Source organism: Tupaia chinensis, unplaced genomic scaffold, assembly GCF_000334495.1.
Source record: "Tupaia chinensis unplaced genomic scaffold, TupChi_1.0 Scaffold000101_1, whole genome shotgun sequence".
Taxonomy (NCBI): domain Eukaryota; kingdom Metazoa; phylum Chordata; class Mammalia; order Scandentia; family Tupaiidae; genus Tupaia; species Tupaia belangeri.
In genome coordinates this window covers 8,018,708-8,034,104 of record NW_006159565.1, presented here as the reverse complement: position 1 = coordinate 8,034,104, position 15,397 = coordinate 8,018,708, and the positions used below count along the sequence as shown (strand labels likewise).

Below are 15,397 nucleotides of genomic sequence, written 5' to 3'. Positions count from 1 at the left end.
TAAAGTTACCTAGAGTCTATGATTCTAAGAGATAATTGGGATTTCTATTTTTGTCACATGCTTGTTCTTTGGCAAATATTTCACTGGATTATTTCATTCTTTAAGATCTAATATAGTAGTTTGGCAAGCCAGGTAATAGAAACCAATTTCATTAAATTAATAAATGATCTATAAATTGTTAGAAACATGTTGAAAGATAATAAAATTATTTAACTTACCACAGGAACACCTTTTCCATAAAAATAAAGAAGACCAAGTCCATGAAGACCAATTGCATTGCCCTAGAAGAGTTTTTAAAATCTGAGTAAAATCGGGACCAGCAGTTGGCATAATGGCTGTGTCTCTGGACTCCCATGTAGTCGACCGCAGTTGGAGTCATGAACCTGTGACTTAAACTCACACTAGGTGCATGTGTGTGGGTGCCCAAGATCCCAAGAGGAGAATGGAGAGAAGGGATTGTGGTGTGGCCATCCCTCCTGTGGGGGGTGATTTTTCACTTTCTGTCTCTCTGTCTCTGTCTGTCTTTCTGGTGAGTGACGTGCCCTATAGCAAAAACCTCTCAAAAAAAAAAAAAAATCTGAGTAAAACCCCAGAAGAATTCATGATAAGGAGAATAACTGCAAAATTATTGAAAATATTTGAAATGCATCCAGTGAGAGATTAATCAGGGCAGGTTAATCAGGCAGTTGACAGGTTATTTTAACTCATTCTAGTTTCTCCTTTCACCTCTCTAACTAGAAAAGAGAAGAGAGAAATAAGAGTCAAATCTTTCCTCCATTATTTTATTCTGTGTTTTACGTGTGTAAAAATAGGCATTGGTGGGAGGTGAATAAAAGACTAATAAGTTGTGATCCCTGACTTGGAAAATCACAGGATGGTGGACTCTGAGCCATATCAAAAGGGAAGATCCAACCTCTTAAGTAATGTCAAATGTAGTAAGTCCTAAAGTAGAAATAGTTCAAGAGTATTATGGGTACCTGTAAGAGGACATTCAACTGCCTGGTTATGCTAGGAACCAGAGGGGACTGAGTTGTCAAGGCTGTGAACATGTGGCTGGGTCTTGAAGGATATATAGAAGTTTTCCAGAAGGGTACACTTGTTACCTGCTTTGTCAAAGTAGGTTGACATACATGACCAAATAATATTTTTAGAGATTCTCTATGGATTTTAATTTTGCTCCTACAGATAGTAAAGCACTATTGAATTTATGTTACTTTATTCAAATTTAACCGCTTATAACATCACCAATGTTTTCTTTTCATTTTGATGCTAATTTAATAACCACTTATTTTCTGATTAATATTTTAAATCCTCTAAGGAAGGGAATATTTAGTGAATTTCACATGGTAGCACATGTTCAAATATATTGATATTTAGTATATTAATCCTGAATGAAGAGTGAACCTTAAAATGACTTCCCTTACCAAGGGACCAGCAGTTAGCATAATGGCTGTGTCGCTGGACTCCCATGTAGTCAACCATGGTTCGAGTCCCAGACCCAGTGGCTTACTCATGCCAGGAGTGTGTGCGTGCATGCCCAAGATCCTGAAAAAATGGAGGAGAAGGGATTGTGGCATGGCCATCCCCCCTTGGGGGTGATTTCTCGCTTTCTGTCTCTACGTCTCTCTCTGTCTTTCTGGCAAGTGCACAAGCCCTATATCAAAAACCTCTCCAAAAAGAAAAAAAAAATGACTTCTCTTACCAAAAGATACTTTTTCTTTCCATCTCCCTTCATACATTTCACCCTTCAGTGACTGAGGAAGGCACCATGGTTGGCTTTCTGTTTTTGTTTTTTTTTTGTTTTTCAGTAGACATATAGGTTAGTTGTACAGGTTTATAGTATTTCCTCAGGAACTTAAGTTCTGGCAGAAAGCTCTCCAAGCTTCTTACTACCTAAATTTAGTTACTATGGATTCAGCCAGACTTCCCCTCAGTGACATAAGAATAGCATAGAAATAGAAAAGGCATATTTCAAAAATGATTTCAAAGCTCCAGCTTTTTTTTTTTTTTTTTTGGCAGTGGGGGGAGGGGAGAGAGGTTTTTGCTATAGGGCATGTACACTCACCAGAAAGACAGAAAGAGACAGAAAGACAGAAAGTGAGAAATCACCCCCCTGGGGGGATGGCCAAGCTGCAATCCCTTCTCCTTGCATTCTCCTCCTGGGATCTTGGGCATGCATGCACACACGCCCAGCATGAGCTTAAGCCACCAGGTCTGGGACTCAGACTGCGGCCGACTACATGGGAGTCCAGCAACATAATCATTATGCCAACTGCTTGGTTCCTCAAAGCTCCAACTTTGAGCCTGTGCTTATCAAAGAGCCACTATTTGTAAAACTCTTAAGGACAGTCCATCTGTATTTAAGACAGGTGGCAGGCCAGCTGGTGGCATGGTGGTTAAGGCAGCTGGATCCCACATGGGTGACTGTATGGTTCAAGTCCTGGACCCAGGAGCTTGAGAAATACACCGGTCATGTATGCATGTATGCCCCAGATCCCAAAAGGAATGGATTGTAGCATGGTTATCATCCCTGGGAGGGTGGGGGTGATTCCATACTTTCCCTCTCTCTCTCCCTCTGTTTCTGTCTCTCAGTGCATGTGCTCTGTAACAAATTAAAATGAAACAAAACAAAACCCCAGAAAGGTGGCATACTCAGCTCTTTTCTTCCTTCGCTTTTTGTCTACCTGTGGTTCTTAAAGTCTTGGATTGTTCTTTTCTGGGCGTACTAAAGCCTACTGTCATGCATGTAGCTAGTCTGGTGAGTCTGTCTTCTTCTTATTGTCTTTATTTAGATGTTGAGAAAGGAAAGGAATGGAAATGAGACTAAGGAGGGAAGAAAGAAGATAAGAGGAGCAAGGAAAGTTAGAATACTGGGGACATACTATTTTTCTTCTCTAAATGAAGTCCCTGGGAAGAGGGTCCCCGGGAAACCAATGCTCATTGGATTACTTACAAACTAAGGGTCAGAGTACCTATTTAGAACTTTCAGATCAGGAATGGCCAGCCCAATACCTCTGTGAGTCGTGAAAGGAATTTAAGAAGTACATTAAACCAGGGGATGGAGAGAGTGGTGGAGATTGAGTTTAACCAGAGTCCTCGCCCTATCCACAGGCAGCAGTAATTCCTCAGTTCTTGTGCTCCTGCTGGTTGTTGCCACAGGGAATGGCAGCTTCTTCTGATCAGCTCCTGCCAATCTCCCAGAAAAGCTGAATGTCCAGATTTTGAAGTGAATTTTCCCAATCTTAAAAACAACAACAGAAAGTTTCTGTGCCAAATAAAACAGGTGTAGCCAATCCCCCAGTATACAAATTCTACATAAGGGTTTAATGGTCCTACTTAGGTTAAATGACATGAACTTAGGGAGCAGATGGTCATTTACTTGACAAATATTTAACAAGCTGCTGCCATGGACTAGACAATTGACCTCTGCTAGATAAGGAGATATGGCCTTTGGACAGTAGCAGATAAGCCACAAGGTAGAAAGTAGTACAATCCCAGCAGTAGATAGTGAATGCAGAACAAGTTCAAACAAGAGAAAAGATTAGGTGAGCCAAGGGACAGAGGGTTGGGTTCCACTTTGGAGGGTGAGTAGGACTTAGAATGGGGGACACTGGGAAGTGAGGAAATAGAACAAGAATATAGAGGTGGGGATGGGTCTGATGTTTCAGGGTGTGAGAGAACTAGAGGAATATGGTCCAATATGGGTTCAATGTCATGTAGGGCAATTGTCCTTCTTCTGAAGCAGATGAGGCAAAAGAAGTTGCAAAATCTGTAGCTATGTGTCCTTGTACTGATACAACTTAAAAATAAAAAATTAAAAAGCAGTAGGGTAGAGCCGACTCTGTGGCTTGGTGATTAAGGCAGCCAAATCCCACATGGTCAACCATGTGGTTTAAATCCTGGGCACAGCTGATGAAAAAAAAAAAACACACTAGGCGTGCAGTTGTGTGCACTCAAAATCCTGAGAGGAGGGAGAGAGACGGAGGAGAAAGAATGGTGGTGTAATCATGACCCATTGGAGGTGCTTTCTTTTCTCCTCTCTTTTTTTTTGTGAGAAAGAGTGCATGTGGCCTCTAGCAAACAAAACAAAACAAAACTTTTTGTTGTTTGTTTGTTTTTAAAAGGTACTGTGAAAAAATAAAGCAGTCCAGAGCAATCTGTGGAATACAAGGTCTATTTAATTTTTTTTTTTTTTTTTTTTGCTATAGGGCACGTGTGCTTGCCAGAAAGACAGAGAGAGACAGAGAGACAGAAAGTGAGAAATCTCTCCCCCCAGTGGGGATGGCCATGCTGCAATCCCTTCTCCTCCATTCTCCTCTTGAGATCTTGGGAACGCATGTACACACATCAGGTGTGAGTTTAAGCCACTGGGTCTGGGACTCGAACCACCATCGACCACATGGGAGTCTAGTGACATAGCCATTACACCAACTGCTGGTCCCAGGCTACTTAAATTTTAAAGGTGTGAATAAACATGAGCCTGAGGTTTGTGTTATTTCCCATGCCCTTCAGGATAATTGCCCGAAAAGCATGTTTTATTATAGTTTACAGCAAACTGATGCTACTTGGGGTTATAGATTTGTTAAAGGGCATGCATTTCCAGAGAGAGACAAAGAGAAAGAGAAAGTGAGAAATCCCACCCTAGGTGATACAATCATGCTGCAGTCCCCTCTCTTCCATTTTCCTGTCAGGAGTTTGGTCACACACTCACGTGCACCTGGTGTGATTTTTTTAAACCACCAGGTCTGGGACTTGAGCCTTGCAGTCAACCATGTGAGATCCAGTCCTTAACCTCCATGTCCCCTGCTGGCTCCAAGAATTTTAGATTTTACACTGTCACCCTCACCCTTTTTTTTTTTTATCCCAGTGTTCTCAAACTCATGATGTGGAGAGTAAGGTATAGCCAATCAGTTACTTGCCGTATTTTAAATAAATCAATGTAAATTCTTCACAAACAACTTGTAACCTTTCCTTACCTTTCTATTATATAAGTTAGCTTTCTCAGTCACCATTTTGATGAGTACATATCTGGAAAAGCAGGTGATTCATCCTAAACCCTGGCTCAAATAGACCACTTTTATTTTACTCATTAGCCTTCTTTTCAGGTTGACAGTAGCAAAAATATAGGTGAGAAATCCAAGTAGTTCAAGTCATAATCAGCGAGTGTGTGGCTCATGTTGACCTAATGCCATTGGGAATAATTTCCGTAAGTACAATTTCAGATTGTCTTTGTAAAGGAAGTAGCTCAGGTTTAGAGTGTGAGTAGCCCAGGTCCCTGCTGGTTACACAGCCCTGAAGAGCTTTGGTGCTGAGTTCATTTATACACCCGACTTCCTGGCACCATTCCTTTGGGCTGACAAATCAGCATCATTTGCCAGATTATAAGAGTTCTTCCTTTATTCCAGTCTGCTCTTCTTTGTCATCCTAATTTAATGGCACTCCAGATAACTGTCTTGCTGAGTAACAATTTCATATAAATTATAAGGAAGAGGCAGCAGTACTAGCCTTCTCAGTAATTTACACAACAATAGCAGCAGCTACGAGGTGCTAGTCATGTAAAAACAGGCTCCTAAAGCAGCATGTGGGCTTTTCAAAACTGAGAACAGTTGAACAGATCCCCTGGTTGGAGCACATCTTCAGGGCCAGTGTTGCAGCATTAAATTATAAGACAACAAAATGCTTCCTACCGCACAGGGATAGAAGGTTTATCAAGGCCATTTGCCAACATTAGGCTCGTGGGTGTTGGGATGAGGATATTCTTTATGTATTACAGGGATTAGAAGTAGTCTACTAAAGTTTTGTCTGAAGGATACCAGCTTCACTGAGCATAGGGATACAGGCCAAGACTTCAACATGAGGAGGCATATTACTGGGTTGTTGGGAAAGTCATGATGCATTTTTGCATAGAAAAACACATCATGGGGACCAGCAGTTGGCGTAATGGTTCTGTCGCTGAACTCCCATGTAGTCGACCACGGTTTGGGTCCCGAACCTGGTGGCTTACATTCACGTTGGGCGCGTGTGTGTGCGTGCCCAAGATCCCAAGAGGAGAATGGAAGAGAAGGGATTGCGGTGTGGCCGTCCCCCTGGGGTGGGGGGTGATTTCTTGCTTTCTTTTTCTCTGTCTCTTTCTGGTGAGCACACACACCCTATCGCAAAAACCTCTGGAAAAAAAAAAGAAAAAAGAAAAAAAGAAAGAAAAACATGTCTTTTCCCTACGGCCCAATATACCCTTTCTGTGATCCTTCTCAGAGCCAGTCCATTCTGCCTTAGGTATGCTTTGAAGTCCTTGCCACCTAAGGGGCCCCAGATTGCAAAAGATAATTGGCACACAGTACCTACTGTGTGCCCAAAACAGCTTTCACTACTCCACAGCATGAAGCATATCTACATTATTAACTCCTTAAATCCTTTTTTTGGGGGAGAGGTTTTCACTATAGGGTGCGTGCGCTCGCCAGACAGACAGAGAGAGACATAGAGACAGAAAGCAAGAAATCACCCCCCGGGGGGATGGTCACACCGCAATCCCTTCTCCTCCATTCTCCTCTTGGGATCTTGGGCATGCATGCACACGCGCCCGGCGTTAGTTTTTAAGCCACCGGGTCCAGGACGCGAACCGCAGTCGACTACGTGGGAGTCCAGCGACATAGCCATTACACTAACTGCAGGTCCCTACTCCTTAAATCCTAATATAGGAGTGTGGCCAGCCAGCCCTATTTCTTAAAGACTGATAACATCTTGGGTCTCATGGTTTGAGTCCTAGACATAACAGATCCAAAACACACTAGGCATGCATGTGTGCATGCCCCAAATCACAAAAGGAGGGAGAGAGAAGGAGGAGAAGACTGTGGTGTGACCATGAAATTGGAGCTGGTGAAGCTCCACTTGTCCCATTCTTGCACAAATCGCTTGGGATAACGATCTTTCATCAGCCCAGCTGGGCATTGTCAAAATTCATGATTCTGGAATAGGCACTCAGCTCAGGTGCAGCCTCTTACAAGTTTCTTTTGAAAAGACCAGGCTGGCCTCAGGGTGGGGCAGAGTAAGGAATACAGGGGGGACAATGCCAGTGCTTCTGAATCCCTGTGTCACCCAACCTTTCCTGCATGTGAGTTTACCCATAAGAAACCCCTATACCATGGCTTTATTGGAATGGTGGGTATTCTTGTTTTAAGTCTCAGACTGCCTATATCTGACAACAATAGCAAGGCCCAAGAAAAGCCTTAGGAAATAAGTAAACTTCCTCAGGTTAATGAAAAGACCAAGGATAAAACCTCTGAGATAAGTGTTTACAACAGGGGAAACAGACATTCCTGACTCCCCTCTGGGGCCACCTCCAATAATCCCTACAGCTGAGACCGACAGACCCCTACATTCCTGAGAATTGACCATTAAGACTTTATTTATCTATATTTTTTAGAGAGAGATTTTGCTATAGAGTGTGTGCAGTCATCAGAGAGGCAGAAAGTGAAAACTCACGCTCCCCTACCCGCACTCTGGGCTGGGGAGGGATGGCCATGCCACATTCCTTTCTCCTCCATTCTCCTCTAGGGATCTTGGGTACTGTGGTGTATGCACTGGGCATGAGTTTTTAAGTCACTGGGTCTGGCACTCAAATAGTGGTCACAACATGGGAGTCCAACAATGTAACCATTACACCATATGCTGGTCCCTAGTTAAGGCTTTTTAAAAGGGAATGATTTTTCACTTTCCTTCTCTGTTTCTTTCTGTCTTTCTCCCCTCTGGTGAGCTCATGCATGCCCCCTATGGCAAAAACCTAAAAAATAAAAAAAAAAGGGAGACTTCAAACATGCTCAAGTCTTACCCTGGGTATTCTTGTCCAGCTCTAATATATCTAATTTCTGCCATGCTCAGGTTTCTGTGACTGGTAAATTCTTTCACCACCCGTGCACTAGCCTTGCTGCCCCACTGCTCCACTGCACCACTACACTCCTGCCTGGGCAAAGGGAAGCCCTGACCTTTGGGTAAGATCCAGCTGGAGAAAACTGGCATGTTCAGACATTGTTTGGATGCTTTTGTCCTGAAGTTACTGCAGTTATTGGTTAAGTTTTCTCTTCCTCTGTTCTCATCCCTTTTATTTCCTATTTCTAAGCTAGATAGCCTCTTCTACAGCACAGGGGAGGGGAATGCTGAGTTCTGTCTTGCTTTCTGCTGGCCCCTGCTGGGGCAGCACAAGTCACTGCCATTGTCATTTACCAAGAAGACAAGCTGTATTTCCCTCCACTCCAACCCCATATTTATTGTCGAGGATATTGTACTTCTCCAGGACATACAACTCCTTCTAGGTTCACTGTCTGGGCTTAGGACATTTATTTATCTGGCCAGAAGGCATGTGTGCTTGCCAGACAGAGCCAGAGAAAGAGGAAGGTGAAAGCACCCTCCACACTCCCAGTGAGGCATAGTCATGCTTCAATCCCTTCTTCTCTACTTTTGCATCCTATCTGGATTTGGGGGCACACAGACATGCTCAGTGTGTCCTTCAAATTACCAGAGCTGGGACTCAAACTGCCATAACCATGTGGCATCTGGCTCCTCTGACCATTAGATCAAGGCAGCCATGGATTTGGGACTTTGAGGTTGCCTCTTTGGCTCCAATCTGCATGTACTAAATGCCAGTTGTTTTACGTGTTTACAACAACAGGTTGGGAACATACCTTGTTGGCTGCCATGGAGAAGTATTTGAAAGCAGTAGCATTATTTTGAGGTGCAGCAGCATTCCCCTCCAAATACATCTAGGAGGGGGATAAAAAGTAAATGTGAAAACAAAATTTGAGGGCTATTTAGTTTTAAAACTAAATGGAAGTAATGGTGCCACAACACTGTGAAAGCAGTAAATGCCACTGAATTGTATACTTTAATTGGCTAGTGTTGTGTTACTTAAATTTTACAATAAAAAAAAATACAATCTAAAAACAAAAGTAAGGATACCATCCGCTACATGCATTCTAGAGTGACCTCACTCAAGGCCAAAGACATGGACCCTATGTGTATTCTTTTTGTGTGTGTTTCTTACATTCAATTAACTGTGTAGTCCTTCTGGTAGCTGGGCACTCATCCCCATGGTTACTAATGCAAACTGACTGCGGGGACCCAAGGGCAGCACTCAGAGGAGTGAGTGGTTGTTGGAGGAGGGAGAAAAGCATGCATGCCTTTCTAGAGGAACTGTCCATAGTGGCTGCTCAACTGCTGTGGAGGCCCTCCCACCTGAAGTCATAAGGCCAGGCTTTGCTCAGCCTAGAGCTAGTTCTCATTTCCAGGGTGGATGAATGGGACACTTGACTGCTCTGCGGTCTGTGCCAGTCTCCAGTGCACACACAGCCCCTATTTTCTGTTACTTGATGGGCAGTGTGTGTGTGTCTGAGTCTCTCACAGAATCACTCAGCAGAAGAGCCTTGGTCAGGCGCACTTTTAGACTACTTTCAGTGCTCCAGATAAGAGCTGCTATGGTAGATGGCTTTTTTTTTCCCCCTAAACTGTCACCTCAAGATTACCTGCTATAGCAAAATGCCCCCCTCAGCTGCTGCTACAGAAGAGGTCTGCAGTCCTGTCACCCTACACAGAGTTCAGTTAGCTGATACCATTAATGCCTTAGACTTTCAAGTTCAGTTAATGCCTTAGGCTTCCAAGAAAGGAAAAGCACTGATTGTGAGGAAGCATGTACCTTTCCTATAAATGCCATGGCATTTGCACTTCCGGCCTTTGCTGCCTTTAAGAAGTAGTATAATGCTTTCTGGAGAAAAAAAGAGTAGTGTTATTGCCAGTCACACATACACACACATACACACACAATCCTACAAAACAGCTTTTGGAACCAAACTTCATTTTATTCAATATGCAGTTTTTTTAAAAAAATCTATGAAATGCCAACTTTGTGCAAGGCACTCTTCCAAGTGCTATTTCAACCATAAACCTGAAGAGTGGGAGAAGGTATAATTTTAGAATGTGAAGACTTGCTTCTCACACTTGGAAAGCCATGATAGGCATGTGACTTTGTAGAGAGGAATGAATCCCAGCCATAGAGCTCAATCGTCCCTTGTTTTGTAAAAGTAGGCTTCTGTGTTGACACTATGTACTTATAAGGCAGTTGGCAGAATTGGACTGGCGCCTCTTAATGTTTATAAGGCAGAGTGGGACCAGATACACCTGGCTGCCTGCTGAGACCAGGTCTGTCTACAGAGGCAACTGCAAGACAGTTTCTTCTTATTTTTTTTTTTTTGGAGAGATTTTCACTGTAGGGCGCGTGCGCTCGCCAGACAGACAGAGAGAGACATAGAGACAGAAAGCGAGAAATCACCCCCCAGGGGGGATGGTCACGCCGCAATCCCTTCTCCTCCATTCTCCTCTCGGGATCTTGGGCACACACGCACACGCGCCCGGCGTGAGTTTTAAGCCACCGGGTCCGGGACACGAACCGCAGTCGATTACGTGGGAGTCCAGCGACATAGCCCTTACGCTAACTGCTGGTTCCCAAGACAGTTTCTTCTAAATCGAGTTGAAGGAGATCAGCAAAGCCTCAGAGATTTTCACTGTAGGGCGCGTGCGCTCGCCAGACAGACAGAGAGAGACATAGAGACAGAAAGCGAGAAATCACCCCCCAGGGGGGATGGTCACGCCGCAATCCCTTCTCCTCCATTCTCCTCTCGGGATCTTGGGCACACACGCACACGCGCCCGGCGTGAGTTTTAAGCCACCGGGTCCGGGACACGAACCGCAGTCGATTACGTGGGAGTCCAGCGACATAGCCCTTACGCTAACTGCTGGTTCCCAAGACAGTTTCTTCTAAATCGAGTTGAAGGAGATCAGCAAAGCCTCTGATAACATTAAATGAAGTTCTCAATCTAGAACACATGTGGCTGATCCCATCCCCTTATGGCCGTATTCCCTAAGCCTCACCCTGAATCCTGATGATCTAGAGGGTCCCAGAAATGTTATAAAAGTATAGAGGAAATCAGCCACAGGAATGAGACATGAGTAAACTCTCCAAAGTGTTTTATTAGGACACCAATCTTCTGCTCTTTAAAAAGTTTTTTCTAAGTTGATATGCAAAGATTTGCTCCTTCCAAAAGAGAAGAGAATGTCTAAGGAATAAATGTTAAATCTTTTTTTAAATATATGTAAAAATTTACTCTAGATAGATAACCAGATTTTTTTGAGAACCACACCCTTTCTATTCAAGTTGGCCTTCCTTGTGGATGTAAGTACACATGCCATCATTGCTCAACCTCACCACATCACACAACCATTCATGCATTCATCCTTCCTATCTTCACTTATCCTTTGAAGAACTTGATTGAAATCTGCTGCATATGAGAGAACTTTCAAAAGTTCATGAAAAATGGAATTAAAGTATGGGTTTATTTTGGTTCAAAACAATTTGAAATTCATGTATAGATTATTCGTTTTTTCTTTTAAAGGTTTTTTTGCCTTTGGGCATATGCACTTGCTGGAGAAACAGAGATGGTGGGAGAGTGAAAGTGTGAAATCATCCCCCCGGGAAAATGGCCATGCACCAATCTCTTCTCCTCCCAGCATCTTGGGCATGCACGTACACACCTGGCATGATTTTCAAGCCATTGGGTCCAAGACTTGAACAGTGGTGTGCCATGTGGGATTCTAGGGACATAACTGCTACATCAACTACTGGCCCCTATGCATAGATTTTTTAATAATACCCATTTTTCATTAACTTTTTGAAGACTCTGCATGTATGATACTATGGTAAATAGTATAGGTGATGCATAGATGAACAAAAATATGATCCCTACATATGCTCCTTAACAATGTTGCTGAGAAGAAAGGCATATATGCAAATAGCAATAAGGTAGTAGGTAGTAGGGTAAAAAAAAAAAAAAAACAAAAAAAAAAACAGGAGAATTATGAAGGTATACAATTTTAAAAATTGCACCAAATTCTCTAATGTGTTTTACAACCTTTTTCTTATTTAACCTTTACAATAGCACCATAAGGAAGGTTTAATAGCATCTTATTTAGTGGCATCCAGGGTGATGCAGCTAGTACTGGAATCCTTTAAAATAGCCTGAACCCAATTTCCAAGTACTTGGAACTCTGCCTCCATGATATGAAAAGCAGGGCTAAAATGACAGAGATCTCATTAAACATGGAGATGAGCTACAAATGCAGAGACCATGGACTAGAAATGGAACTGTCCAAAGTGTGTTCAGGAAATAATAATCCTTCAGAATGGCTGAAATAGAATATCCAAAAACTAAGATTTGCAAAAATAAGATGGGGAAGGACCAGCAGTTGGCGTGATGGCTATGTCGTTGGACTCTCGGCCTGGTAGCTTAAACTCAGACTGGGCGTATGAATGTGTGTGCCCGAAATCCTGAGAGGAGAATGGAGGGGAAGGGATTGTGGCATGGCCATCCCCACTGGGGGTGATTTCTCACTTACTGTCTCTCTGTCTCTCTCTGTCTTTCTTGCAAGCGCATGTGCCCTATAGCAAAAACCTCTCAAAAGAAAAAAAAAAAAAAAGATGGGGCAATATTATAAGTAGTCTTGAATACCAGACTTCAGGATTTTATTTTATATAGTAGAAAATAGAAGCCATTGGAGATTAGAGACTCTTGAAGCTAAAATGTCTAGAATAATGAAAGTGTCAGTTGGATCAGATAAAGTTATGGCAATACCTTATTTACGAAATTAGTGAACATTAATATTAAAAAAAAAGTATTTCTCATGAACATTTCTACTGAACCAAGACCCAAATATGTCTCTAGGTAACTACGTAACTTAGGCAAATTACATTATCTCATTCAGATTCTCTTCCTCTATGCTCTCAGGGCATTCTGTCCTGTTGTGGCATCCATCCATTGACCTAATTGCTTATTTTTTCTCCTCCATGTTGAATCCTCTGTACTCAGCAGACCATCTGCTGTATGTTATACGCTTGGAGAATATTTTAGGAATGAACAAGTGAATGAATCAATGTTTATAAATCTCTAAATAAAGGGGCTGGACTTTAATCTTAGTAGGCTTTCAAGCTTAGTGTTAAGTATCTATAAAACTGTCTTCAAAGTCCAGTTTAGTAGTTTGGCTCTCAAATAGAGAGTTCTGAAAAAAACCTTTTGTTCTAGGAAACTGAATTTGAATTAAAAAAAAAAAAATCCATGACCCAGAAACATAAAACTTCTGGCGTTTTCCTCAACCTTCAATATAATAATTCCATAAAGACCGAAAGAAATTGAAGTTCTTGGGGCCATCAGGTGGAATATGGTTAAGGTGCTGGACTCCCCTGTGGCCGACTACAGTCTGAGTCCCAGATCTAGCAGCTTGAAACTCATGTAGGGCACATGTGGATGCATGCCCAAAATCCTGAGAGGAAAATAGAGAAGAAGGGATTATGGTGTGGCCATTCTTCCTGTGGGAGAGGTCTCATTTTCTCTCTCTCTCTAGTGAGCACATGTGCCTGGTAGCAAAAATCTCTCTTAAAAAAAGAAAAAAGAAATTGAAGTTCTTTCTCACATACTGCTTTGCTGCCATGACTTGACATTTCAAATCTCTTTTCTTTCTTTATAAATTTACCTGCCCTTAATGCTATTGTTTCAATTGTATAAACATTTATTAAACACCATGTGAAAGTACCACACAAACTTCTTTAATGGATATATGAGACAGTCTGAGGTCTTATCCTCAAAGAGTTAAGATCAAGTATCCATCCTTCCATACGTCAACGCTTTGTAAATTTACTGAGCACCTATCATTAGGACTCCCTGACTCTAAGATGTACATCTCCACCCACTCAGTTTTAACCAGGACACTTCTTACTGTCAATGACATATTATAATTTATATTGGCAGTTTTTTCTTGTTCAGTAGGGCATAAAATAATGTAGTATCTTACAATTGATGCTATTTTAGAATGAAATATAATATGTCTAAAAGCTAAGACTTCTAAAAATAAGATGGGCCATATTATAAGCACTTTTATTATTTGAACCCATGTCATTCACTTTTTAAAAATGAACATGATTTTTCATTGGCTCTAAGAAAATTCCTAGTTGTAATATTTCCCCTAGAGTAAAAATGCCAAGAAAATGTATTGTTCTTAAAATATTTATGAACACTTCTTTTATCCTAGGCCCCATAAACAATTCTGAAAAAGGATAATATTAGTTCTTCTCACGTTAAAGCCAAAGCAATTGCCCTTATATATTTGATATTATTCCTTTGCCAGGTTTAATTTAATTGTACTTTATCCACTTTAATGATATGCACCCAAACACCCTACTTTTCTAATCCAATTTATTCTAAGTCTGTATATATTTAGAAATGTATATGGCATTAAAATTTATGTGTAGAAAATGCAAGATAATGTAATCAAGAGTTGCATATACAGTATTTTTCAATAATTATGAATTTGGTTGAGAGAGGGTGAAATGTTGCCTATGATAACTCATGAGAGAGATTAATTCAACCACTGAAGAAGAGAAAAAAGTTATTTCCAGGTATTCTGATATTTAATTTGTTGGTCAGGAGCTGGTACATCATATTTCTAAAGAGCCTAATACTAATAATTTTCTTTGGTGTACTTAAACAGCATACTGGATCAAGCAGTGATCCAACATAGAATGTTTACTATACTAGCATTCATTCATTCATTCATGCACACATTCATTTATTAATAAGTACCTCTTTTTAAGTTATTTTTTGCCTTAGAGCAAATGCGCTCACCTGAGAGAGAGAGGGAGATAAAGAGAGACAGATGAGATAGCAAGAGGGAAAGTGAGAAATCAGCCCCCAAGGGATTGCCACACTGCAATCCCTTCTCCTCCATTCTCCTCCCAGGATCTTGGGCCCACACGCACATGTGCCTGGTGTGAGTTTCAGCATACTGGATTCAGGACTCCAACTGCAGTCGGCCATGTGGGAGTCCAGCAATATAACTGCTATACCATCTGCTATCCCCCATTCAATAAATACTTACATGTACACCAGACACTATGGTGAGTATAAGATACATGGCAGTAAGCCAAGAAGACAACACAGTACACAGATGTAAACAAGTAAACAAGTACACTCCTACAGAGTCAACCGCAGTTTGAGTCCCGGACCCACTGGCTCAAACTCTCGCAAGGCACATGTGTGTGCCTGCCCCAAATCCTGAGAGACCAAAGGAGAAGGGACTGTGGCATGACCATCTCCCCAGGGAGTGATTTCTTGCCTTCTGTCTCTTTCTCTCTGTCAAGTGCATTTGCCCTATAGCAAAAATCTCTCTTAAAAAAAGAAAAGAAATCTGGTTTATCTGCATTAGGGGTGCTTAGAAGAAGGCCCTCTGGGCCCTGTGCTGCCTTCTGCCACTAGGCTGAGCTGTGGTCCCAGAACAGTGCGGAAAGCTTCGGGGTTAGGTGGGGGGG

The 15,397-nt window shown here is 42.0% G+C and overlaps 1 protein-coding gene across 2 annotated transcripts in view; it reads right to left on the bottom strand.

Moving 5' to 3' along the window:
• The window catches only part of SEL1L2 (SEL1L2 adaptor subunit of SYVN1 ubiquitin ligase), a 101,072-nt gene that overhangs the window by 20,839 nt on the left and 64,836 nt on the right, over positions 1 to 15,397 (bottom strand). For both annotated transcript variants that reach the window (XM_027770018.1, XM_027770017.1), the window contains 3 exons: positions 9,683 to 9,751; positions 8,676 to 8,753; positions 219 to 281 (listed from right to left, as the gene is read on the bottom strand). In XM_027770018.1, the coding sequence (XP_027625819.1) occupies positions 219 to 281; positions 8,676 to 8,753; positions 9,683 to 9,751 (210 nt within the window). The remainder of the gene's footprint in view (positions 1 to 218; positions 282 to 8,675; positions 8,754 to 9,682; positions 9,752 to 15,397) is intronic.